Source organism: Chrysemys picta, chromosome 7, assembly GCF_011386835.1.
Source record: "Chrysemys picta bellii isolate R12L10 chromosome 7, ASM1138683v2, whole genome shotgun sequence".
Classification (NCBI taxonomy): Eukaryota; Metazoa; Chordata; order Testudines; family Emydidae; genus Chrysemys; species Chrysemys picta.
This window is the reverse complement of record NC_088797.1, coordinates 108,349,295-108,375,374: the sequence shown is the minus strand read 5'-3', so window position 1 is coordinate 108,375,374 and position 26,080 is coordinate 108,349,295. Positions and strand designations below refer to the sequence as shown.

The 26,080-nt window shown below is 44.9% G+C and overlaps 1 protein-coding gene across 1 annotated transcript; it reads right to left on the bottom strand.

The window, feature by feature from the left end:
• Window positions 1–21,154: 21,154 nt before the first annotated feature.
• NKX1-2 (NK1 homeobox 2) lies at window positions 21,155–25,460 on the bottom strand. Its single transcript, XM_024103559.3, has 2 exons — window positions 25,229–25,460; window positions 21,155–23,809 (listed from the first exon to the last, which is right to left on the bottom strand). Exons 1-2 carry the CDS (start codon window positions 25,458–25,460, stop codon window positions 23,187–23,189), a joined length of 855 nt encoding a protein of 284 aa, XP_023959327.2. The 3' UTR covers window positions 21,155–23,186.
• Window positions 25,461–26,080: the final 620 nt, after the last annotated feature.

Below are 26,080 nucleotides of genomic sequence, written 5' to 3'. Positions count from 1 at the left end.
TGCTCAATTTCTTTTATTTATAGATAGTTTTAGCTTATAAGGCAAAGACATAAGAGGTCATCTCTGTAAGTTTCTGGTATGCCCCACCCAGAATATCATATTCCCTTCTGGGCAGCACATTACCAGAGACATATTGACAAACTGGAGAGAGTTCAGAGAATAGCAACAAAAAGTTCATATTTACCAAAAAAGATTAAAAGAGCTGAATATGTATTGTCTGGCTCAATTACAAGTAAGAGGGGACATAAATTTACCAATATCTGAATGGTGCCAACACCAATAATGGAAAGGAATTATTTAGGTATATATTGTGGTATAATTAAGAGTAGTGTGATGAAGTTAAATAAAGGAACATTTAGGCTGAATATTTGTAAAACTTCCTGATTAGGCAGTTGAATAGACGACTCCTGGAAGTGATAGAAGTCTCATTAATTGGGGCATTTAAAATTAGACCGTATTTAGCACTAGAAAATCTGAAGGGAATAATTCTTCATTGAAAAGGAACTGGACTGAGTGATATATTTAGGATATTATTTTTTCTCTCTAATGTCTACAATTCTACATGTACATGTAGTAAGTGAAGGCCCTAATGAAGGCCCAGTATGAGGCCTGAGGCCTGAACCAAACTAAAGTAATGGTCAAGAATTTGCTAACATAAAGTAAAGTTAAGCTGTGAGCAAGAGGCAGGCCCTGCTCACAGAAGCTGGCAAGAAAAGGGCTGATGTTGCATAAATATATATTCACCTCGCATAGTTAAAGTATAAACATGGTATCAAGATACACTATACCGGAACATTCCACAGATAACATGGAACAGGCCGACCCATCCCAATGACAGGGGCAAAAGGGTAAAATGATGGATAGAGTTGTTTTGATTGAACCAACATGTACAAGGTGCGAGGCGGCACCTTACTACGTGAAGGGGTTGCACCTTAATACATCAGGAGTGATGTGTAACTTGTTTGTACCTGTCTATAAAAATGTATCCCTGGGGTGGTGTCTTTGTCCGGCCACGGGGGCAGTGGAAAGTCCCGCCACTGAGCCGGGTCCTTGCCAAGAGGCACTTTCTCGTAGTATGCCCCGTAGACTAAGTAATCTGCGGGGAACTGCAATTGTGTCCCAGATCGCAATAAACCTGGCCGAGGTGCCTTTGTACTTTACTAGACTCTGTGGTTATTGGGGGTTCTCGTCGGGTTTGCTGTGTCAGCTATCTGCACAGAGCTGGGGCAGCACACAGAGGGAACACACGCACGCAGCCGAGTGATATCAACATAGGAGCAACCAGAGCACCACACCGGTAGCATCTGACAACAGTACAAAGGTTTGGTTCAGCTATGTTCCAGCAAGAGTGAATTCTAGGGGTGAGATGTGTGAGCAAAAATAAAACTTTGTTATGCTAGCTTCCTCTGTGTGGGATCATATTTCTTTACTGATATAAATAGATAAATCAGACAAATAGAGATATAGACAGCTAATCTATCTATATGGTTATATGGAAACTGATATATGATCATCCTCACAACAGTAATATGTTTTCAGTTCTCTTGAATTCCCAAACCTACAACAGACTTGTGAACATACCATATAAATACCACAGAGTCTTTAAAACCTGGTGTAGAATTACCTTCCCATTACGTAAGAAATTGGCCTGGAAATTCCTGAGTATTCCAAGGACTCTGATAAATAGCACCTGCTGACAAAAGAATGAATAATAATAGAAATTTATGCCCAGAATAGATGACAGAGGATGCAAAATGAAATCATTAGAGTTGCAGATTGTCAGTTCTCCCACTTGTGACCTTTCCTCCATAGAAAAGCATTTAGGCCTGGATCCATACTGGGACTTAAGTATTGCAACTCTGAGCATCATAATGCCTAACTTCTAGGTGCCTAGAAAATCACAGGAACAACAATGGGATCTACAAAGTCTGAGTTAGATGCCTAGGCTCCCTATACAATGAATGGGGAGAAAGTGATACCTAAGAACATGATCCACAAAAGCCAGCACGCTGGGTGGCTCCTCACTTAAGCTAGCCAACCCAGGACTTTGAGTCACTTTGTTACCCTTAGCCTCCAGCGAGAGGGTGTCTTTCTTGTGTTCGCCAGGGGTCTCCTCCCTAACACCACTAGTCTTTCAGTCACTCAAGCACTCTCCTCTGGCCTATGCCAGCCCAAACTTTTCCTTGCAGGCTAACAATAGGGGTACCAAATTCCTGATTCGCTTTGAATCATTCACCTGAGATATCCAGCCCCTGACACTTATACACTGACCTTGCTACTTATAGAAATTCCAGATCTGTTGCACCTTAAGATGCAGTGTATCCCAGTTTGCCAATTTTACCTTACACATCGCTCCTGTAAACCACACAGCACTTGTGAGCACTTATAATAAAACAAAATAGGTTTATTTTAGAAAGAATAAAGATTTAACTAGAAATAAGAGAAAGTGGTGGAAACAAACAGTTGTAATACAAAACAAAATAATAAAATGTGAACCTGGGTCGACACTTTTCAATAGTTACCTTTCCTATCTAACAAAGCAGATTTCCCCCCAAAGTTCAGTCTGTTACAGAGCTAGCTGGTTTCTCAGTTACCAGGATTCAAATGTTCATGAAAGCACCCCTGCTCCACAAGGGGTTTTCCTCAGTGAATGGGTACAGAGTGCTTTTTGTTCTCTACCTTCTACTGAAAACAGTCTTTTACTTCTTTTCACAGATAAGGTGAACCCTTGTCTTGTTGTAAAATTTATTTTTATCTTTAAGTGGCTTTGATTGTTTGTTTACCATTGCCTCTGAGAGTTTCCCATTCAAAGTCTTAGTATTGCACAATTGAGCCTTGCACTGCATCACTGCCCAGACAGGGCAGTGTGACAATTTCCCCTTGCCTGAGTGGGCCATCACTGAGACACATTATTTCCTAGTGACTAATTTCTACTCCAAGTCCATAAACATACTTTCAGTATAAATATATTTTTCCTTAAATATAACCCTTACATAAAGCTAACAATGATTATGAATCTTGACAAGTTACGAGCTTTCTGTAGATCCTTGCAGGATATTAATCCATAGTGAGTAACACGTAAGAGCTGTGTTTGGTATAGTGAGTCTGTCAGGTCTGAAGTGAGAGTTTTTGCAAAGAACAGGGGGCACTTCTCACAGAAATTAGCGCTTCGGTCCAGACTGGAGGAGACATATGTCTCTGCTTGTGATCCATGAAGCAAGGCAAGATAGGTGTGTGCCTGCCTATGCTCAGTGTACGTCTACACTACCGGCCGGATCGGCAGGTAGTGATCGATCTATTGGGGATCGATTTATTTAGTGTAGACGCGATATATCGATCCCCGATCACTCTGCCATCGACTCCTATACTCCACTGTGGCGAGAGGCAGAAGCGGAGTCAATGGAGGAACTGCAGCAGTCGACCCTGCACCGTGAGGACGTGAGGTAAGTCAACCTAAGATACGTCGACTTCAGCTATGCTATTCTCATAGCTGAAGTTGCGTATCTTAGGTCGATCCCCCCCCAGTGTAGACCAGGCCTCAGAGGCTGCCTAATTCACCACAAAACAGGCTGGGGGAGAGGAGGAGGTGCCCCTTCATTATAACCTTTAGCCCAGTGATTAAACTATTCACCTGGGATTTAGGAGACCACCTGCTCCAGTCCCCTCTCTGCCTGAGAAGGGATTTGAGCAGAGATCTGCTGTCCCTCAGGTACATTCCCTAACAACTACACTATGGGAACTATCTGAGGCAATGTAGGACTCCCTCAGTCTCTCCTATTGAAATTGTTACACTTTAGCTAAGTGATTGAATAATTAAATGTTAATTGAGCTACAGAGAGAGAGTGTGAGTTTGAGAATCTCTCTATAGTCCAGTAGTAAGCACACTCACCTGATAGGGAGCAGATCCCTGTTCAAATTCCATCTCCTCATAAGGCAGAAGAGGGATTTGAATGGGTGGTCTCCCATATCCTCAGTCAGTACCCTAACCATGAGGCTTCAGGTTATAAGGGAACTTCTTCTCCTCTTCCCGCCCTAAGCTATTTTGTGTGGAATTCGGTCAGCCTGTGAGCACACCAGATTAGGCCCTGCAGGCAAGCTAGGCAGAGGAATGCCTACCTTCCCCTGGTTTGTGGATCGCTCTGGGTTTAGGCAACAGATAGGTATTCTCATGCCTAGAATGAGACAGCAGATGCATGCCCAGATGTAGAAACATAAGTGCCTAGGGAACTATTACTACAAAAACTTAGGTGCCGTGTGAGTATAAATACCAACAGTGTTCTGTAGCTTCTGAGCAGGGGGGTTGTGGATTGCAGTGGTGCCTAGAAATGGGATTTAGGCACCTGAATCTGGGGTTAGGTGTCTAAGTACCTTTGTGATTTCAGGCTTTAGAGCCTAATCCTGTATTCCTTGTCCTCCCAAAAGTCCCAATGACTTCACTTAATTAAATCTGATCTTGACAGTTATTGACCAGAAAAGATGATCTCTTTACCTGTTCTCCAGACTCCTGAAATCTAATCAAGAGATTTTCTGTAGCTGCCATTAGAGCTCAAATTAAAATAAATATACCTAACCATGTAATAAGAATAAATTGCTTGACAATTTGATAAGTCTCAGGGCTGAGCACTTGGCAGCTGGAAACACTTTATTTCAGGAGTTGCGGGTATTGATAGTCCAGGCAAGCTTTGTAAACAACTCTACCAAATCACATTGATGCTGACCTGCAGTACCTTGCTCTTTTAATCGTTGGCATCTCTAGAGCGGAGACTGCTAGTCTTGCTAAATTGCAGGAGATGTGAATAATCATCTACTTGTGATTACTGTAGTTCAAGATTGAAAAGTGTATATAACTCCTCCCCCAAATCAGACATTTAGCTTAGTTCCCCTGAAGTGAAAGGCTATTAAGATAATCCATTGCACCACCTAGCTACTTGTCTTCCTATGATAAAAAACATTTGCTGAACTACTTCACTCAGGACAGAAAAATTGGTGCTAGGTTATCCTGGAATCTCAAAGGAAGCCCAAAAAAATATTCAAAGAATTTTTTGGTGAATGTGAATTTAATGGTGGCTGTGCATGCTCAGTACCTCTGAAAATCAGGCTATTAGCATATAATTACAATGCTATTTGTTGGTTTTTTTAATAGACATTTTGTATACATACTTTCCTTTAAAATTCAATGTTTAAAAAAAATCAACCAAATTGAGATATTGGTAAGTGGAAAGGCATATTGTCAAAGGAAGGCAAGATTTGCAGAAAATAGGAAACACTTGCTAAGAGACTAGGCCCAGAGTCAAGTTAGGAACCTAAATACCTTTGTGGATTTGGGTCCTAGTTACTTCCCAACTATCACATGGCAGACCCATATAATGGGTAAAAATGGCTGTCATAAATTAACAGTGCGAAATCATGATAATTTGCAAATCAAGTTCAATATGGCATTTAATTTTGCAAGTAGTCAAAGTAAGACCTTTAATTTCTCTTTATAAATCCCTACAGCTAACTTTAAGTTTACATTATATTTTTTGCTGTCATATATATAATTGTTCTGTGTTTCAAACTGACTTCCTTCAGTGTAATTAAATGGAAGGGATTAAATGTCAGGAAAGTGCTGTCAGTCTAACACCTCTCACAAGCCCTATATTTGCTTTAGGGGAAAAAAAGAATGTTTTAAAGACTTTGGCACAAGTATTGGCCTCTAGACATTAAGATGTAATCATAAAACTGATCTATGCTGACTAGACTGCATTTATACATGACTGATATTCATTTTGTAATGTCAGGTGCTTTAAGGTTCAGAGACCCCAAATCTGACCTAACCCTTTGATTTTTATTCTTTGCAAACTCCGTATATTTCTTTGTGTTTTTAAATAAATGTTTTAAGACTTCTTTTTCTAAAACAATGCCAGCAGAATAACTTTTATTACCAAACCTACAACAACAAAAGTATGTCTACTGGTGGGACAAAATATTTTATTTGTATTCAATTTGTACATTGATCTGGTATCTTTGAAAGTATTGGGTTTATCACAGGCTCATTAGTAAAAAAGGCATAAATCTTGAATACCCCTGATCCCTCTGAAGTGATACGACATAATGTTTAAGCTCTATGACAGAGGTTCTAAAACTGGATGGTGGGCGGAATGTATTGTGGAGGGGCATGAGCACAGCCCGCGCCGCTTCCCACAGCCCCCATTGGCCTGGAGCGGCGAACTGCGGCCAGTTGGAGTCGCGATCGGCTGAACCTGCGGACGCGGCAGGTAAACAGACCGGCCAGGGGCTTTCCCTGAACAAGCGGCGGACCAGCTTTGAGAACCACTGCTTTGGCGGGGCGTGGGGGGGACTTACTGTGCATATTTTACCCACAGCAGTGAATAACTAGCAAAGCTGATTCCTCCAGACATCTCTGGTCATCAGATGGTGCTGTGCATTTTGATGGATTTCTGTTAAGCTTGCATAGGAGTATACTAAGTTGTTGCCATCTGTATGTTAATCCGTTTGTGACAATGCGGTATGCACATTTAATTGTAAGTATGGACCAAAATTGCAGTTTTGTTTTTGCTCTTATTACAATGGATCGTTGGCTCATTCATGCAACGAAAAGAAAAAAAAACTCAAGTGAAAAACAAAGAAGCCAAAACTGATTCAAGTGAACCACCACATATATCAGTGTATGTACTTGTGTGGCGGGAGGAAGGGTGTATAAACTATAACAGACACAAAGAAAGGTGGCATGATCAAATAAGTTTGAGAACCACTTCTCTAACAGATACTGTAGCTTTATTATATTTGTCATGTGGCATAATTCGTACTGTATTAATCTGGACAATCCACCGTTAAAATCAGCCATTCATGGAAGGTTGGCAGCCTCCCTTCTTGTCTCTTTTATCAGTTGAATGCATTGAGAGTAGAACCAGCCTGTGAGTTCTTTTGTGTTTGAGGGGTAAAAACCTAGAAAAATTTAGTTTAAAACTTGCAAAATACTAACAAGCAGAGGTGGTGCTGCCAGAGGCCTCCCATAAATCCAATCCCTCCTCCATGTGGTGGTGTTACTCGCACAAATTTAGAGCCCTCTCCTCCTGCTCTGGGTGCAGTGGCCCTCTATGGATTTACAGGACCTTTTCCCAGTGAAAGAGCCTTCACACGGTTAAAACCTTAACCTCTATTTATCAGCAATTAATCAATAGAATACATATGCCAAGGATACAATACTCACCACTCCCAATAAAGCAGATGGATGTTTCCCAATGGCCAGTCAGGATCAGATCATCTGGGGCTCTGGGTGCTGCATGGTATGGTCATGCAGGATATGAGAGTTCTAGCAGCTTTGTCCAGAGTTAGGTTCCAACGAGCTTCTCTTCTGTCCCTCATTAATCATAGAATAGAATCCTAGAATATCAGGGTTAGAAGGGACTTCAGGAGGCCAGCTAGTCCAACCCCCTGTTCAAGGCAGGACCAATCCCCAGACAGATTTTTGCCCCAGATCCCTAAATGCCCCCCCGGATTGAACTCACAACCCTGGGTTTAGCAGGCCAATGCTCAAACCACTGAGCTATTCCTCCCCCCCAGAGTCCTTATCTATACCTTATCTAATTACTTTACTTAAAGCATGACTGCAATAAATCATAACACCCTAATGGGCTAAAACCATTTTCCTAACAACAGCAAAACCTCATAATTTCTATGTATCAGCAAAAGCAACTTTTAACAAGAAACTCAGTAAGAAACCTGCAGAAACTCAAGGTTAGCTTGTCCATACTCCCTTTTATTCCCATGAATCTGTGATTTTACCTTATCTATCCGTTAGTAATGTGACAGCTCTAGATAGTATTTTCCCATCTGCCTAAGCCAAGCCCAATTTTTTCTGACAACATCCTTCAGTTGTCTCCATTTACCTTGCCACTTGTTGGCCGAGAGAGTGTGCAAATTGGTGCACAACTGCTCATCCATTTTAAACCAATTCTCACTCACCCTTCAACAGTCTAAGAAGTCCCACAGTGATGGAGGAACAGCAAAAGTGACAGGCTATGGCCGTTGCTAGGAGTCATAGTCATGAACCTGCATGTGGGAAGGTCAAGACTTTGGCGTGGGGTGATGCAATAGTCCAGAAGCATCTTGATCGACTTGGCTGCTCTACTCAGAGACAGCACAGCCAACTCAATCTGAGGAGGGGACTAGAAAAGGTGCCCTAAAAATTGCTCATCCTGAACAGCCGTCACCATGTTACCACAGCTGGAGTGTGTCTGATCATGTGGTTGAAATTCAAACAAGCCTTGTAAAGGTTCCTTTTGTCTCAATGTTATGACATAGAATGTTCATACACTCCTTGATTGTCCAAACCAAACTGATCGTGATTGATCAAGATCTTGACAGAGATTGTATAGACATTATGGTGCTAAGCAAGATGCGACTTGCTGAACAGAGTCATCTGGCTGAGGACGGTGCGGAGTACACTTTTTTCTGGAAGGGATGCTCACAAAATGAGCCACACAATGCAGGAGTCAGCTTTGCAATCAAAACTGTCATTTGGAGAAGCTACCCATAAATGACAGACTGATGAAGCTTTAACTGCCTCTGAGAGGTGGACATTACACTTCACTGATTAGTGCTTAAGCACCAACAATGACTAATTCTGATGAGGATAAGGAGCATATCACGAGGGTCACTCACCATTAGAGTGCCTCCTCCTGGCTGCTGTGGAGGTTAGCTCCATCCAAGTCTGATACCCCTTTCTGATGCTTGTTCATATGCCCTGCCTCCTCTTTTCTCTGTGATTCAGGGTACTTTCTCTTTGTGGCTTGATCCTCCAGCCAGGTATCAGAATCTCTCCATATAAGCTGTCTCAGGCAGTCTTCCCATTCACTGCCCCAACGGTGCCACTTCCCCACTGGCTGGTAGGGGAACCCAGGCCTGCCCTGTATTCTGGGTTCCAGCACAGGGACCCTCTCCTCAGCAGCTGAGGTCTGCACAGTCTTTAACCTTACTACCCTTTCCCTGAGCCTTTTCCTACACCCTCTCCCCTAGGTTTTTCTCCTTCCCTCTCTAATGTCCGGAGAATGGCTACAGGCTCCCTCACTGCAGCCCTGTCATGACCGAGACATGGGTGGTCAGACCTAGTGGTAGGAGCAGGAGTCAGGCCAAGTCAGGTACCAGGAGGTCAGAGTCCAAGATGGGCCACGGGGCAAACCAAGAATCAGGCATCAGGAGGCAGGCAGGATCAGTTTACCAGGAGATCAGGGTCAGGTTATAGGCAGCAATTGAATAGCAAAGTCGAGGACAAATCAGGGTTGGAAACTGGAGTCTAGGGTCAATTGCAAGCAGGGTTGGGAGCAGAGAGGCAGGCAGTCTGTGTTGTTGCTCAGACAGCTCCCTTTCATTGCTTCCTGATTTAAGTACTGATACCAGCCAGTCAGTGGGCTTTGAGGGGTGGTATTTCCGGCCATACCCAGCCTCCCAGGGTCATCCTGTGGTAGCCTAGCCTAAGCCTCCCATGGCAATGTAGAGGCATCAGCAGCACAGAACCCCTGTGGTCCCAGTTTCCAGCCATGCAGGTTCTAATAAGCCCCTTTCTGCTGCTAGCTTCCTGGCTTTATACTAGCCCCACCTGTTCCTTCTCAGCTGGGCTCCATCATCATTCAGGGGTTACTTGGGCTTCCCTTCAGCTGTGGCCTACTTGGTTAAATGGTTAACTCCTTCTCACCTCATTAACTCCTTCTAGGCTAGTGTGGAGTGAGCATACCATCACAGATCAATATTGCTCCGAACTAAATGACCTGATCCGATTGACTCCCTATGAAGACAAGTTGATTATTTTAGATAACTTTAATGCTCATGTTGGCGGTGATGATTCTGCAGGGTGTGGCAAACATGGCATTGGCAAGATGAACAGGAATGGCCTACTTCACCTAACGACATGTTGAGCACCATCTAGTTATTACAAACACTGCCTTCTGATCCCCCAACAGATACAAAACAATCTGGATGCATCCTTGCTCACATCATTGGCATATGATCGGCTACATGTTGGGCCAACAGCACGACCTACGAGATGTGCATATAACAAAGCTGATTGTTGGACTATCCACCAATTTTATTTGATCAAATCTTTCTTTCTCTTTTCAGCCAAAAATGTGTAAAAACTAGTTAGTTAAATGCGTATTGCCCAGCTGAAAAATCTGACAGTCACCGAACAATTTTCACCACTGCTAACTATTATATTAGAAACTTTTCTAACGATCAGTGATGACATATCTACTGAATGGTATCCCTGCATGACACTATCTATAACACTATTGTGGATTGTGATGGGTATTGTGATGGGGTGTACTCGCCACACTGGCCCTGAGAGGGTAAATTAGGCCCAATTAACCTATAGGTGGCTCCTAGAGGAGGAGCCATGGAGCAGGGATTGATTAATCAGACATAAGGCTCAGCTGTACAGGAACAGAAGGGGCCTGTATAAAGCTAGGTAGCTGGCAACAGAAGGAGGTAGAAAGAAAGTAGTCTGCAGTCACTCCCTGGGAGGAGAGAGGTGTGTTCAGGACTATAGATGGTAGTCCACAGTTACTCCCTGAGAGGAGGGAATTGGGAGGCTGGCAAACCCAGAGAGGGAGGAAGCCAGGAAGATAGGAAAAGGCTCAGGGAGAAAGCAGCAAGGTAGGACAGTGCAGGTCTTGGCTGCTGACCAGAGGGCCCATGAGCTGGAACCCAGAGTAGAGGTGGGTTCCCCTACCAGCCACTGGAGGAGTGGCACATTCAGAGCAGTGAAGCAGACTTTAGCAAACTCAGGGAGTTGGTAGGTAAGATCCCATGGGAAGCAAGTCTAAGGGGAAAAACAACTGAAGACCGTTGGCAGTTTTTCAAAGAGACATTATTAAGGGCACAAGAGCAAACTATCCCACTCCATAGGCAAGAGCCCACCCTGGCTTAACCAGGAGATCTTCAATGATCTAAAACTCAAAAAAGAGTCCTACAAAAAGTGGAAACTCGGCCAAATTACAAATGATGAATATAAATAAATAACACAAGTATGTAGGGACAAAATTAGAAAAGCCAAGGCACAAAATGAGATCAAACTAGCTACGGACATAAAAGGTAACGAGAAAACATTGTACAAATACATTAGAAGCAAGAGGAAGTCCAAAGACAGGGTAGGCCTGTTACTCAATGGGGAGGGGAAGACAATAACAGAAAATGTGGAAATAGCAGAGGTGCTTAATGACTTCCTTGTTTCGGTTTTCACCAAGATGGTTGGTGGTGATTGGACATCTAACATAGTGAATGCCAGTGAAAATGAGGTAGGATCAGAGTCTAAAATAGGGAAAGAACTAGTCAAAAATTACTTAGACAAGTTAGATGTCTTCAAATCACCAGGGCCTGATGAAATGCATCCTAGAATATTCAAGGAGCTGACTGTGGAGATATCTGAGGCATTAGCAATTATCTTTGAAAAGTCATGGAAGACGGGAGACATTCCAGAAGACAGGAAAAGGGCAAATATAGTGCCCATCTATAAAAAAGGAAATAAGGACACCCCAGGGAATTACAGACCAGTCAGCTTAACTTCTGTTCCCGGAAAGATAATGGACCAAATAATTAAGCAATCAATTTGCAAACCCTTAGAAGATAATAAGGTGATGAATAACCAGTCAGCATGGATTTGTCAAGAACAAATCATGTCAAACCAACCTGATAGCTTTCTTTGACACAAGGTAACAAGCCTTGTGAATGGGGGGAAGCGGTAGATGTGGTATATCTTGACTTTAGTACGGCTTTTGATACTATCTCGCATGACCTTCTCATAAACAAACTAGGGAAATACAACCTAGATGGAGCTACTATAAGGTGGGTGCATAACTGGATGGAAAATCATTCCCAGAGAGTAGTTATCAGTGTTTCACAGTCATGCTGGAAGAGCATAACGAGTGGGGTCCTGTAGGGATCAGTTCTGGGTCCGGTTCTGTTCAATATCTTCATCAATGATTTAGATAATGGCATAGAGAGCACACTTATAAAGTTTGCCTAAGATACCAAGCTGGGAGAGGTTGCAAGTGCTTTGGAGGATAGGATTGAAATTCAAAATGATCTGGACAAACTGGAGAAATGGTCTGAAGTAAATAGGATGAAATTAATTAAAGACAAATGCAAAGTACTCCACTTAGGAAGGAACAATCAGTTGCACACATACAAAATGGGAAATGACTGCCTAGCAAGGAGTACTGTGGAAAGGGATCTGGGGGTCATAGTGGATCACAAGCTAAATATGAGTCAACGGTGTAATGCTGTTACAAAAAAAGCAAACATAATTCCGGGATGTATTAGCAGGAGTATTGTAAGAAAGACACAAGAAGTAATTCTTCTGCTCTACTCCGCGCTGATTAGGCCTCAACTGGAGTATTGTGTCCAGTTCTGGGCACCACATTTCAGGAAAGATGTGGACAAATTGGAGACAGTCCGGAGAAGAGCAATAAAAATGATTAAAGGTCTAGAAAACATGACCTATGAGGGAAGATTGAAAAAATTGGGTTTGTTTAGTCTGGACAAGAGAAGACTGAGAGGGGACATAACAGTTTTCAAGTACATAAAAGGTTGTTACAAGGTGGAGGGAGAAAAATTGTTCTTCTTAACCTCTGAAGATAGGACAAGAAGCAATGGGCTTAAATTGCAGCAAGGGAGATTTAGGTTGGACATTAGGAAAAACTTCCTAACTGTCAGAGTGGTTAAGCACTGGAATAAATTGACTAGGGAGGTTGTGGAATCTCCATCATTGGGGATTTTTAAGAGCGGGTTGGACAAACACCTGTCAGAGATGGTCTAGATAATACTTAGTCCTGCTTTGAGTGCAGAGGACTGGACTAGATGACCTCTCAAGATCCTTTCCAGTTCTATGATTTCTATGATTCTAAGGGAAGACCGCTATTTTGTATAGTGGGACTTTGATTACCCCGCCCTACCCCGGAAGAGGGAACCACATAATGACCTGGCCTGAGGGTTGAGTCACGAAAAGGAGGCTGCAGTTCCTGGAGTGAGAGGGGTCTGCAGGGAGAGAGGATGATGGAAGAAACATCACCAGAGGAGGGCACAATACCTGGCCAGAGCTAATCCCAGGATGGCCAGGAGCAGGTGCCACTAGCAGTGAGTGCACCCTGTGACAGGTATACAAAACACTGTCATGCGGACTGATTCAATGATAATGATCTTGAAATATCAGATCTCCTTGATGTCAAGCACAAACACATGCCACACTCTTAACTGACCCACTCTCTGAGTTGAAAAAGGCTATATGGAGGGCAGTTTGCAGCACACTCCAGTGCAAACACCACCAAATGCAAAAGATGTGGTTTGACCATAAAGCGGATGAACTACAGGCCCTTGCTGATAAACATGACTCCAAAGGTTTCTATCATGCGGTCAAAGAGGTGTACAGCCCTACCCAGTCTGCGTTTGTCCTGATACCTCTAAGAAGTGCTGATGGGGTGTCAATATTGGCTCAGGGTACGTCTACAAAGAGATAGAAGACCTGTGCCATGGCTGTAGCTGGCCCAGGACAGCTGACTCCAGCTTGCAGGGATCAGGCTATGGGACTAAAAATTGCTGTGTAGATGTTTGGGCTTGGGCTCCAGCCTGAGCCAGGGCATCTACACGGGGATTTTTCAATCCCAGAGTCAAAGCCCCACAAGCCCAAGTCAGCTGACCCAGGCCAGCCACAAGTTTTTATCTTTGTGTAGACACAGCCACGGTGGCCAGTGTAGTAACTGTTATTCTTCCCGGATTGGGCTATAGAGTCATGCCAAGACCCATTAGTACAAACTGTGATTGGCAACGTCATCCTCAAAATCGAGGTGACTAGCACCATGTGTGTGCGTATATAGATAAAAGATATCATGACAGCCACAATGAAACATATGAGTAAACCACCAGAGGTGTACAAAGTCACCTGCCAAAAGGCTGAAACACACCAGTATCATGCAGTTGGTAAATGAGTTGCAATCATCAACATCTTCCCAGCAAAACTTGTATTGAGTGTAATACCAGAAATAGGTTCTGGAATGTGGCAGCTCCCAAGTCAGTGAGGAACCATAAAGCTCTATTTAAAATGACTGAGAAGTATCAGGGGGTAGCCGTGTTAGTCTGTATCTACAAAAACAACAAGTAGTCTGGTGGCACCTTAAAGACTAACAGATTTATTTGGGCATAAGCTTTCGTGGGTAAAAACCTCACTTCAAGGTTTTTACCCACGAAAGCTTATGTCCAAATAAATCTGTTAGTCTTTAAGGTGCCACCAGACTCCTTGTTGTTTTTTTAAAATGACTGGAGCTGTTATGCAGTCATATTCTGTAGTGGAAAACAAGAATTTGTCCAGCTTCTGAAGATGTTGCAGCCCTAGAATCCACTTTTCTCTAGGAAGATTTTACTAACCAAAAATGTTACCAGATGTCTGCTAGTTCTAAAGCTGCTAAAAAACAGATTTTTTTCTCATTCCTGGCCAATACATAGACCCAAAACATCATTACCCAATCATTCCTTGGCGACCTGACTTCTTAGCAGACTGATGAGGCATTTAATAGATCAGCTCTTATGATTTGTAAGGCCTTTGCTGATAAACACCCAGGTGTCTTTATTTTCATCACTTTTCTGAACATGCTATAAAACTGGCAGATTGCCAAAGATAGCATCCAAATAGCTTTATTAAATAATGGGGTAAACACAAAAATGGTTTTTAGCAATTGTAGTGTGATGTTGCCTCTGGTGTTATCTGGACTGGTGATCTGCTAGGCCACTCCAATCCTTGACTCTGGGAACCAGCCTTACCCTGCTCTGCTGTGAAAACCCCCACTCCTGGGCTGTTCACACACAGCCTCTGGCATGCAAGGCCGGCTCTAGCTTTCTGGCCGCCCCAAGCAAAAAAAAAAAAAAAACCGCGGCGGCCAGAACAGCAAATCAAAAAAAACCTGTGGCGCAGCCGGAGCCAGGGTGCAGGGGGACTCCCTGCCCTGCAGATGTGTCCCAGGGGAAGGGAGAGGGAGCGGGGGGAGAGAGAGAAGGGCGGCGGCTAGGGCTTCAGTGGGGCGCTGCCATGCAATCCCTCCTGCTGTGCCCCCTGCCGGGAGGCTCGGCACCACTCCGGTCGGCTGGGAGGGAAGGACGCGGGCTGCCCTGCCAGGCTTGCTGCAGGGCGCTCCCGTCCTCCATGCCACTGCCCCCTACAGGGCGGCCGGAGCGGAACAACAACAAAAAACAAAAAAAAGCAGCCGTGCCGCCCTAGGATTGGGCGGAATGCCGCCTCCTACAAGCTGCCGCCCCAAGCACCAGCTTGCTTGGCTGGTGCCTGGAGCCGGCCTTGCTGGCATGTAATCTGCTCCTTGGACTGTGCAACCAAATGACACTAGCCAATATCTCCGGTCCCAGACACTGCCCTAGGAACCTCCATCTTGCAGTGTCCAGTTATGCCCGCTGAACACTGCAAGCTTATATAAGTTTATCAATTTAACAAAGAAATTGATATGTACCAGGCTTGTTATCCCAAGGGGAGTTTCTGACACACTTCAAACCAAATGAACTGCTTCAGGTAGAATAAACAAACAGATTTATTAACTATAAAGATAAATTTTAAGTGATTATAAGTCAAAGCATAACAAGTCAGAGTGGTTACCAAAATAAAATAAAATATAAGCACGCAGTCTAAACTCTCAACCCTATTAGACAGGGCAGCAACTAGATTAAGCAGTTTTTCTCACCCCACTGGATATTGCAGTCCTTAATATATAGGTTTGTTCCTTAAACCTTGGCCAGTCTCCTGTGTTGGAGTCTTGTCTTCTTCTCAGTAACTTGGCTGCTTGCAGCATAGGTGGGGGCAGGAGAAGGGCCCAGTATGGGTCCACTCTGTCTGTTTTATACTCTCAGTATCAAAAGCCATCGGACCCTATGCTATATTTATGAGATTTTTACAAAATAAAAGTATAAAACTACACTTAAACTAAGATTTCTAATGCATCCTTAACTATGTTGTTGTGACCAGCTCTAGCATAATTCTGTAGGTCATAGGGTTAAATAGAGTAGATTTTATAAGGGGATGTTTGCTTGTATGACCAACAATAACATTTTAGTTATGTCTGTTATGAGAAGGGTAAACAAGTTTCATGATTCATGGTGAGTGATGATCACTATGTGGGTCAGGAAAGAAATCCACCCCGTGTTCCCCCCATACAGCACAGTACAGTTTGGTAAGTGCACTGTAGTGCTTTGGTTGTCTTCTTATGAAGTATCGGATATCGGCCACTGCTGGAGACATGATACCAGATTAGATGGCCCAGGGTCTGATCTGCTGTGGCAAATCCCATGTTGTTATTCTAGAATTAGAATGAAGTGAGTGCAGGCAAGAATGTGTGTGTGTTTGCAGGACCCACTAAGAAGTTGCCTGCTGTTCAGTCAGTCTGAACTCTCAGTTGCTCATGCATGAATACAGCTGACATTATTACGGGAGTCAGGGAAGGACCGGATGGGAATGAGAGAGACTAATTTCCTTATATTTACTAGAACATTTTTCATTTAGAACTGTTGTAATTTAAGAGAGATTTGTTCTTTGTATTTTACATGTGGGACACAATTGTAGTTCACATCTAACATTTATGTTAATCTGTGGGTAAAGCCAATTTTTGCCTGAGATTATTGTAAAACTACGTATTCATAGCAGTCATGCCTTGCCCGAGAGATAATGGATCCTCAATGGAACATTTACAGAAGCGATAAAGGCCTATATTGAGAATAACATAATCCAGACAATCTAATGTTTGAATGATGGAACAATTGCTAACAATTTAGTTCTCAGCACCGGGTTTGGAAACATAGCTTTGGTAAGTGGCACGTTATCATATCTAGAGCTGACTGACAAAGAGATCGTCCTCAGGGGCAGCTGACCCATGGACAAAAGAGAAAATAAAGAGTAATGTCTGGACCACTTTGTACCATTTAGCCAGACCATCACTTGATGGATTGTGATCAATGCTGCATAATCTGCAGTAATGTTGCTCTTCACTGCTACTCATCATTCTTTCAACATTGTGTGGTACACAAGAACTAATATAAAGTTGAGGATGTGTTTGACTTTTTTTTTTTTTTTTTGTAAAGTAGCATTAAAGCTATGACTCCAGAGCTACTGTCTTTGCTATAAAGATAAGTGTTTTCCTGGCTAAGATAGAGGATGGAAAAAGTCATTTGGTCAGCTTTTCTCTCCCTAATTGGCATACGTAAGAATTAAGTATTAAGATTTTCTGGGAAACTAGAGTAATTTAGCCAAACAAAGAGACAAAATATTTTACAAATCCTGGTGCCTTAAAAAGGCACATGAATGTCAATGCTGAAAACTTAAAAGAGGAAACGAGTGCCCTACCATTCCTTTTATTTTAATATGTAATGTTCTTACACACTTCGTCATAATATTTCCTTATTAAAGTGGAAAACTGATCATATTATCAATAGCAAGGCATAGTGTGGGCAGATGTTTTGTAAGCTTTTAAGTATGATTCTAATACACCTTAAGTGCTGACCAGCAGCACCACTACTATTTTCATCCTGGGAGTTGATCAGACTCTCAAACATAATAAAACATGTGACTCTTTTGATACATATAATAAATAATTCAATGGCAAAAAACCCACATTAACACAGAATGAAGGTTGCTTAGTGGTATGTTGTCTCTTGCAGAATGTTGAATTGAGCAAAACTCAAACTTCTGAAAACAGGAAATACGTAATTAAGTTGTCCATGCAACCATAAGTCTTCCTTCTTTCAACAATGACCAAATGTCCCCCATTAATGCACCTACCAGAGGGCAGAGTTAACCCTGCATGGGCAGCCTTTATAGTTGTAACCCTTCTGCCCCTCTGAGTTGGCAGCAACAAGGGCCGGGTTCAGTATCTAGGGGTTCCGTTTCAATAACGCAATGCAAAACCGGCTCGAGCCCCCACCCAGTGACCTAGGACAATTACATACCACCCCCCGGGCGCCTCTAGGAGGCAATACTTCCCCTCTCGCAAGCACGGAGTCTGAGTGTAGCAAACGCCTTTTAATAAAGGAGGGAAACAATGCGGCATTATGTTGGGGAAACACCACAAACAGGATTCATAACACAAACCATGAGCAAAAGACCCACCCCCCAAGTAAGTTTGGCAGAGTCCTTTTCCCCTCAGGGTCTTAACTCCAATCACCCAAAAGTCCAACAACCCCAAAGTCTCTGTCCCTGGTCAGTGCTGCCCCAGAGTTCAAAAGTTTATCTGCAGAGTTTTACACACACACCCCAGCCTGGGCGGAAATGGGGGGGGCACACGGGATGTTAAGGGGCACCTTATGTGGTCCGAGGCTGACTGCCCCACCTCTCCGTGGAGTTCTGCTGCAGCCTTTACCACGAATGGCTCTGCTCTACTAGCCTGGGGCGAGTGAAGGACCCGCCGCCGAAGTGCTCCAAAGATGTGGAGCGGAAGGACCCCCGCCACCGAATGCTCAGAGGAGGAGTGCTGCCGCCTAGGGCGGCAAAAACCCTGGCACCGCTCCTGTGTGCTCCCTGCTTTCCCTCAAACTTCTGCAGCCTTGTGATCCAGGAATTGCCCAGAATCCATACACTGGCAACCCTGACAGTACACGTATATTTTTACCCTCAGTGGTCAAGATACGGTCTGTGCTGTCAGTGCCAAACCTACGCACTATATGATTTTGGAAACACCATGCTAATCTGCCCCAAGGTCAAGAAGTAGCCACTTCCTACCAACCCCCAGGAGCTAGTAAAATACAGATTTTTCTCAACCAACCCAAGGCTTGCCTACTCTCTGGCCTCATTGCTCAATCTCCCGCTCCCCCCCCCCCCAGCCACAATCCTTCCCCCATCACCCGAACGCCCCCACAACGTCCTCTGTCTCCAGCTCCACCCCATTTGATACAACAACAATTTTCGTTAGACCAGCTGCTGGCTATTCTGCTGTGTTCACGGTAAACATCCCCATAAAATAAAAACATGTTCTATTATAACAGAGACAATTTGCAGTAAGCAACAAGCAACTAAATCTTTATTGCACAGGTGTACAAAGGTTCGAACTAGAAAGGTCAGTGGTGGGGAGTTCCCCAGAAGAACAGCTTTGGCACATTCCCTCGAACTACCCAGGCAAGCATAAAGTGGCTGTATAGAAACCCTCTCACATTCTTTTCTTTATTGGGGCATGCACACTGTGTTCCTTTCAGACTACATATCTACACAAGCTAAAAAATAAACATGTTGTTAAATACTGTTCTCAATGTGGATCCCCAAAAGATTTAGGGGTTGCCATGCACTACTTTGGGGGGAAATTGACCTATTGAGACAATGTTGACCTGCATCACCGCAACAGTTGGATATCTAGCTCCATGCAAAAAACAAATTAAAAAAAAACCTAGAAACTTTTTTAAAAATAGCTTATATCTCTGGAACCCCTAAATCAAATGACCTCAAATTTGGCTCTCTAACCCTACTCTGCACTCCCACCAGGCATAGCAAATTTCAAGAAAATCCATACAAGCAATTGAATTTTAGAACACTTAGAAGCATGATACTTGAAACAGGAAGGGTACAGTTAGAGAATGGAGGGAAAGATCTCCTCTGCACATCCATCTGCAGTATCTGGGGCCTCTGAAAGGTGTGAAGTCGCCCATTCATCTGAATATGATGTTCTCGGCTGAATGAGAACACCCCAAGCAGATGAATGCAATCTGAAACAAAATAGCTCTGAGATGTGTCAGCCACTCCATTCATCTCAGTGAGTGTTCCCATCCCCCTCCTGAGTGCTTTAGTGCAGTGCTTCTCAAAGCCGGTCCACCGCTTGTGCAGGGAAAGCCCGTGGCGGTCTGGGCCAGTTTGTTTACCTGCCGCATCCGCAAGTTCGGCCGATCGCGGCTCCCACTGGCCGCGGTTCGTCGCTCTAGGCCAATGGGGGCTGCGGGAAGCAGCGCGGGCCGAGGGATGTGCTGGCCGCTGCTTCCCGCAGCCCCCATTGGCCTGGAGCGGCAAACCTGTGGAACCTGCCCCCATTGGCCAGTGGGAACTGCAATCGGCCGAACTTGCGGACACAGCAGGTAAATAAACCGGCCCGGACCGCCAGGGGCTTTCCCTGCACAAGTGGTGGACTGGCTTTGAGAAGCACTGGTTTAGAGGACCATGTTGAGACCACCATATTCCTTTTAAATAATACTCAAGTCATTTGAACCCAGGCCTCTAGACATTAACCCAGGCCTCTATGGCATTAATCCATTCTGCCTCCTAATGTATGAAGCAACTGACTGCTGTTTAACACCATGCATAAAAGACAGCAGCAGCAGCTTTGGAGGTATTTCAGACAGTTATAATGATCCCACCTCCTCCCAGTTATACCGTTTACCTTAAAGATGTAACTTTGCTGTAACCTAGCATAGTTTATTTCTAGTGTAGCTATTACCTGAAAGAATCAAACCATCTAGTGATGGGTTTATCTACCATCTAATCTATCTATGTCTATATAGATATGATAGTTTAAAAGACATTGTGTAACATTTGTTTTATAAAAAATGTGTTCTATGCGAAAGGAGCTGCAAAATCAATTTTAGTTAGTCCACCCAGTGGCTTGACAAAAGCGCAGGAAGCATCTATTCATAACACCTGAGTATAAGAGTGTTTTTCAGATACTTGCTCCCCAGGAAGCTGCAAGTTATGCAGGCCATGAAGGTGATTTGCTTAAAAACAGGTGTCCACTTTACCATCGCCTTTTACCAGTCTTCAGTCTATTTATGAAGAAGCACTGTCAGGGATGGTATAGATAATACTTAGTCCTGCTTTGAGTGCAGGGGACTGGACTAGATGATCTCTCGAGGTCCTTTCCAGTTCTATGATTCTATGATTGGTTGGTACTATAAGAGGAGGCTGGTCCACTTACCTTCTGGTAAGAGAATAAATGCAGTAACTCTCTCTGGCCGCTAGAGGGTTCATGGGTTTTACAGAACTGAAAATGAAGGCTCAGGAACCAAGGAGTTTTAGGATTCATGGGGTCATGGCCAGGTTAGTTTTGCAAGGCATTATCTAGGTTTGGACCCTGGAGGGGAAAAGGCCCACAAACCAAAAATAATTTCATCTGAGAATTATTAAGAACAATTAAACAAAGTATAATTTTTAAAACTGCTTTATTTAGACAAACACACCTATAGATAGATAGGACTTACCAGCTACCTTTTTGGTTGGAAAGCCAATGTGCACTTTCAGCATCATGACACTGAAGAGATACGTTCTTGAACAACATGTTGTAATAATTTGTGCAAACTGCATGAGACAGATTTTTGTGAACCAATTACTTCCTGGCAGTTCAGAGATGGATAAGCCCCCAGCTAAAATTATTTTTCATTGTGGTGCTTGTAATGATGAAGATGAAATGTGATTTTCCTCTCTAACAAATCCTTTAAAAAAAATCAGATTCCTCCGTTATGGAAAAAGAGTGCACTGCATACTGGAAGCTCTGCACTTTAAATATTTTCTACCACAACCACCCCTTTTAAAAATAAGAATGTAATACTTTTCTATGATGTATGTTTTCTACCTCATTTGGCATTAATGCTGTGTTATTAAAAGAATAATTGCAGAAAAAAAGCTCTTTTGATCTAAGGCCTGATCCAAAGCCCACCGAAGTCAGTAGAAATGAAAGGTAGAGAGGTAGCAGGTATATCACCAATAATTGGATACTTCCTCATTTGTCAGCCAGGTTTCCCACACCCTGCCTGACAATTACAGAACTAAGGTTTCAAGTACCAGTAAGCAGTAGTACTTTCCTATTCCCACTAGCAAACTCTCTTCATTAATTTCTTGGGATGCCAGACACCTAGCTTTCAATTTTTTAACATGATTTTAAAGGTTACAGCAATTGGCCCTTTACAAGGTTGTATTACCCACCTGAAACAGGTAAGCGATCTCCAGAGATAAAAGTGGGGCTTAGGGGCATCTTTAGTTCTTATCAGGCTCATTCATATAAAAGCAACAGTAACTAGTGTCAGAGTTTCTGAGTTTTCAGGTTCTGAGGTATGCCCTGCCAAGCCAAATTACAAAGAGAAATGTTTTAAAAGGAAACTTCAGGAAGGAACTTGGGAGAATTAGTGTTAGATACAGTAAATGTAAAGAGGGTTATCTTTTCCATCTCTTATGCCTATGATTACATCTCAAATATGATAATAAAATCCAGTGGTCCCCCCCCCAAAACATGTTTCTGTGAAGACTAGAAAAAAATCAACTTCTTACACTTTAAATTACCATGCAACCATCAGAAATGTACATTTGAACTCTGGAGCCTAATGAGGAAAAATATTAAATGATATATGTGTGTATAAATATTTGGACCACTTAATGTCTGGATTTGAATGTTCCACCTGTTTGGTTTGTCACAGTTGTTTATCTATGTATATTAGGACCTTTATTTTTGTTTATCCAAAGATATAGCGCAGCACAAGTGAGAAGTATAATCTAAGAAATCAATCATTACATGCCACAAACTACACTTGAACTCAAATATGCCTTTACAGAAGCGCGGCTGCTCTGCTCATAGATATCCATCAATTTAAAGGGATTAACGGGAGGAGCCCGACCCTGGCTCCCACGGTAGCCAACGGCAAAACTCCCATTCGCCGCGGTAGGACCAAGATCGGGCGTAAACTATGCTGGGGAAGGATGCTTTAAAATATCAAACACGTGGGAAGATGGCAAACCTGAGCGTAGTGCAATGCACGTTTTATTAAAGTTCTCCAGTTTCCAAACTCCATGTTGCATACGAGCAGTCTCTCCTCGGTTCTGACTGCACGCTCCGGTCGGTCACATAGACAGCAAACACTGGACCGCTGCTGTCTGAACTGGACACCTCAACCAACAGAGCGCGTGTGCCCTGCGTCCCTCTGCCATTCCTTCCAGCCGGGGGAGGGGGAAGCCGGGGCGGGAGGGACACTCTCTGCGATGGCAAAGGCGATGTCTGTTTCTCCTGCGCTCCTGTGGCGGGTGTTCACGTGGGCAGGGTGCCGGCTAAGGGGCTGAGATCCCCCCGGGAGGGGAGCGCGGGGGTTGTGAACGCCCTTGGCGGAGGGACAGCAAGACACACCCTCGGGCTGCCCCCAGCCCAGGGGCGCGGAGGCTGGGGAAGGCTGGAACTTGTCGGGCGGGCTCTTTAGAGGTGCGGGGTGTAGAAGGGGGCCAGGTAGGCCGGGCTGAGGAACGGCGCCGCGGCCAGGGGCAGGGGAGCAGCCGCTGGGAAGAGGACATTGGCGGCGGGGTAGGAGGGGAAAGTCTGGAAGGCCAGGGCGCTAGGGCCCGGCGGGCTGGGGCTGCCGCCGCCTGCTCCGCAAGGGGGCGCCGCGGCGCTGGCTGCCGGCGGCACCGCCCCGTCCGCCCCGGGGTTCTGCTTCTTCCACTTGGTCCGTCTGTTCTGGAACCAGATTTTGACCTGGGTCTCGGTCAGGCTGAGCGACAGCGCCAGGTTGAGGCGCTCGCACACCGACAGGTAGCGGGTGGCCCTGAACTTGTTCTCCAGAGCCACCAGCTGCTCGTACGTAAAGGCCGTCCGGGCCCGCCGGGGCTTGGCGCAGCTCGGCTCGGCGCGGCGCCGCTTGGAGGCTCGCGGGGAGCCGGGATCGTCTCTCTCCTCCGGATCAGGCGAGCCGGGGAAGTCGTGCAAGCACGGTGGGGCTGCTGCGGGCTGGCTCCGGTCCGGTCCCGGGGCCGGCTCCTCCCCCTCGCACGCGGAGCCCTCCAGTGTGGACGCCGCCTCGCTCTCTCCCTTGGAGTTGGCATCTAAGGGAAAGAAGGGAGCTGATCAGAGTGACAGGATGAGCCCTTTCCCTGCCACATCCCTGCGCCTGCCGCTGATCGAAGCTGACCTGCGCCAGCGCTCCCCTCCCGCCAGCTGCTCTCCGCACGCATCTGTGTCACCGGGGACACGCGCGGCTGGGGCAGGCGCCTGCTGCCGGCTGATGTCAATTCCACATTTGTTTATTAAACTCAGCTTGCAAAAGACACCCCCTCCTTCTGCCCCCAGAATGAGCAATTTAAGGGAGCTCTTCTTTCCGATCCGTCTTTAGAACGGGAGAAAACTTGGGATTTTCTTCCCTCCTAAAATATTTTTTAAAAAAATCAGATATTTTTTTTAAAAATGATCATTTGCCCTTTAAGAAAAACCTGACTGTCTAATATGATAAACCCTTTATGTGCTCCAAGCTGTGCGAAACTCGTTTGTGTGCGGCGGTCATGGATCTCTGGCCAATTAAATAAGTTATTAAAGTCCCCTTTAAAGAGACAAAAATCCCCTCCCCCTTTCCATCTGCTCTTCCCCGCCGTGCTAATAGAGTTTCAGATTTGTGAGGGGCGGATCGATAGATGTCATCTATTAAAGGTAAGTTTTAATCGAACAATATTAGGATCAGGCAGGGGGAAAGAGGTTTGAAGTTGGTACTGCAAGCTGTGGGAAGGAGATATGCAGGAGTCAGTAATAGGATATCGATCAATGGGGAGCTAAGGCATCCTCTTGTGGGGACGATTTGAACAATTATCCAGCCTGGCTGTCCCAGTGCCAATCAGGGCCAGCCAACAAGCTGGAGTCGAAAACAATTGCATCTAACTTTTGGTTTCCCATCAGACCTGGGGGCGCTGCAGTATAAGCGGTGACCCGAGCAGGGTCACGGCTCAAGGAAATCTGCACCTAATGACCTTTCTCCCAAAGCAGTTTTCCATGGCAACTTCTTAAAGGTGACATGTCCCCACACCGCTGCTGCCCGCCCTTGCTTGGGAAACATTCTGCGGAAGGGGTTAATAAATATCTCCGTGTCCATCGCTGACACAGGCTGCACGAGCCAATTTTGACTTCTGCTCATCAGCAATGTATTGCTGTTCTGTGGGAGTCCTGGCTCTACTCCCATTCTAATTCAGGTGCTCAAATAGTTCAGCATCAAAACGAGACCGTCAACTAGCTTTTTTTTTTATCATCCGGTTTTAAACAAAATACAGACCCGTTCTGTTGCCTGTTACATGACCTCTTCCTGCACACCAGCTAAACACCTCGCAAACACACTAAAACATAATCCTCATGGTTTTTCATCCAATTTGGTTTAGAATGCGCACACAATTTATGGAACCGACCCCTTTCAGCCGATAGACAGGACACTGTTTCCTATTAATTTGTTTGAAAATAACCATGCAGATTGAATGCATTCCTACCATATGCCTCTAGTGTTTCCCTGCTGCTCCTTTGATTCGCGGTATCCTTTTCTACTTCAACTCTGCCAAAACTTTTCTCTTGCTCTCCGGAATGCGAGATGCTGCCCCTGCTCTGTGCCGCCGGATTGCTTTTCCTGGTAAATTTCTGGGGATCCAGGATGTCTAAGATGGAGAAGGAGATTTTATGATGGATGGGGGCCACCTTGGCCCCACTGTCCTGACATTCCAGCATTCCCCCCTCAAAGATCCCGAAAGAGTTGTGGTGCCCCCAGACAAATGCACGGACAATTGGCCAACTGCTCGCCGGGAGGAGAGACGTGATGCCAAAGATGCCTTCGCTCGATGCGTGGCTTTCAGTCCTGCTCGCCGCAGGTTAGATCCCCCGGGGACGCTGTCCCTAGGAGGAAGAATCCTGAGGTGTGCAAGCTTGCGCTTTGCAGATGTCCTTCTGGAGTGAAGCGGCTCCTCTGCTTCGGTCTAGGAGGAGGATGCAGGCTTGGAAAGTGAAAGGGTTGGAAGTGGGGGTGGGGGCAGAGGAGGGGGCTGCACAGCCATTGGCACTTTCTCCGCTTTCCGACCAGCCTGGCTGCCCCAGCCACGTGGAGAGAGCAGCGCAGGCTGCCTTCAGAGGGGTCTTTGAAAGCTGCACTAGTGTCATTAAGGCAAGAGCCGCCGGTTGGATCTCACACACGCAGCGTGTGTGTGTGTGTGTGTGTGTGTGTGTGGTGTGAGCGAGACGTGTCTCCCAGAGTAACGTGTCATGGGGAGGGGGGGGTTAACCCCTGCAGAGGGTGGGTTAAAATCCCAGAGGAGCACAGATGTTTGATTTGGGGGAATCTATAGTTCCACTTA

What these genes read in the sequence shown, in the direction of transcription:
- NKX1-2 (XM_024103559.3), bottom strand. Translation starts at nt 25,460, where the DNA reads ATGCTGGAATGTCAGGACAGTGGGGCCAAGGTGGCCCCCATCCATCAT. An exon ending in GGAAACACTAGAGGCATATG is followed by an intron (nt 23,810 to 25,228) that starts GTAGGAATGCAT and finishes TCTTTCCCTTAG; the next exon opens with ATGCCAACTCCAAGGGAGAG.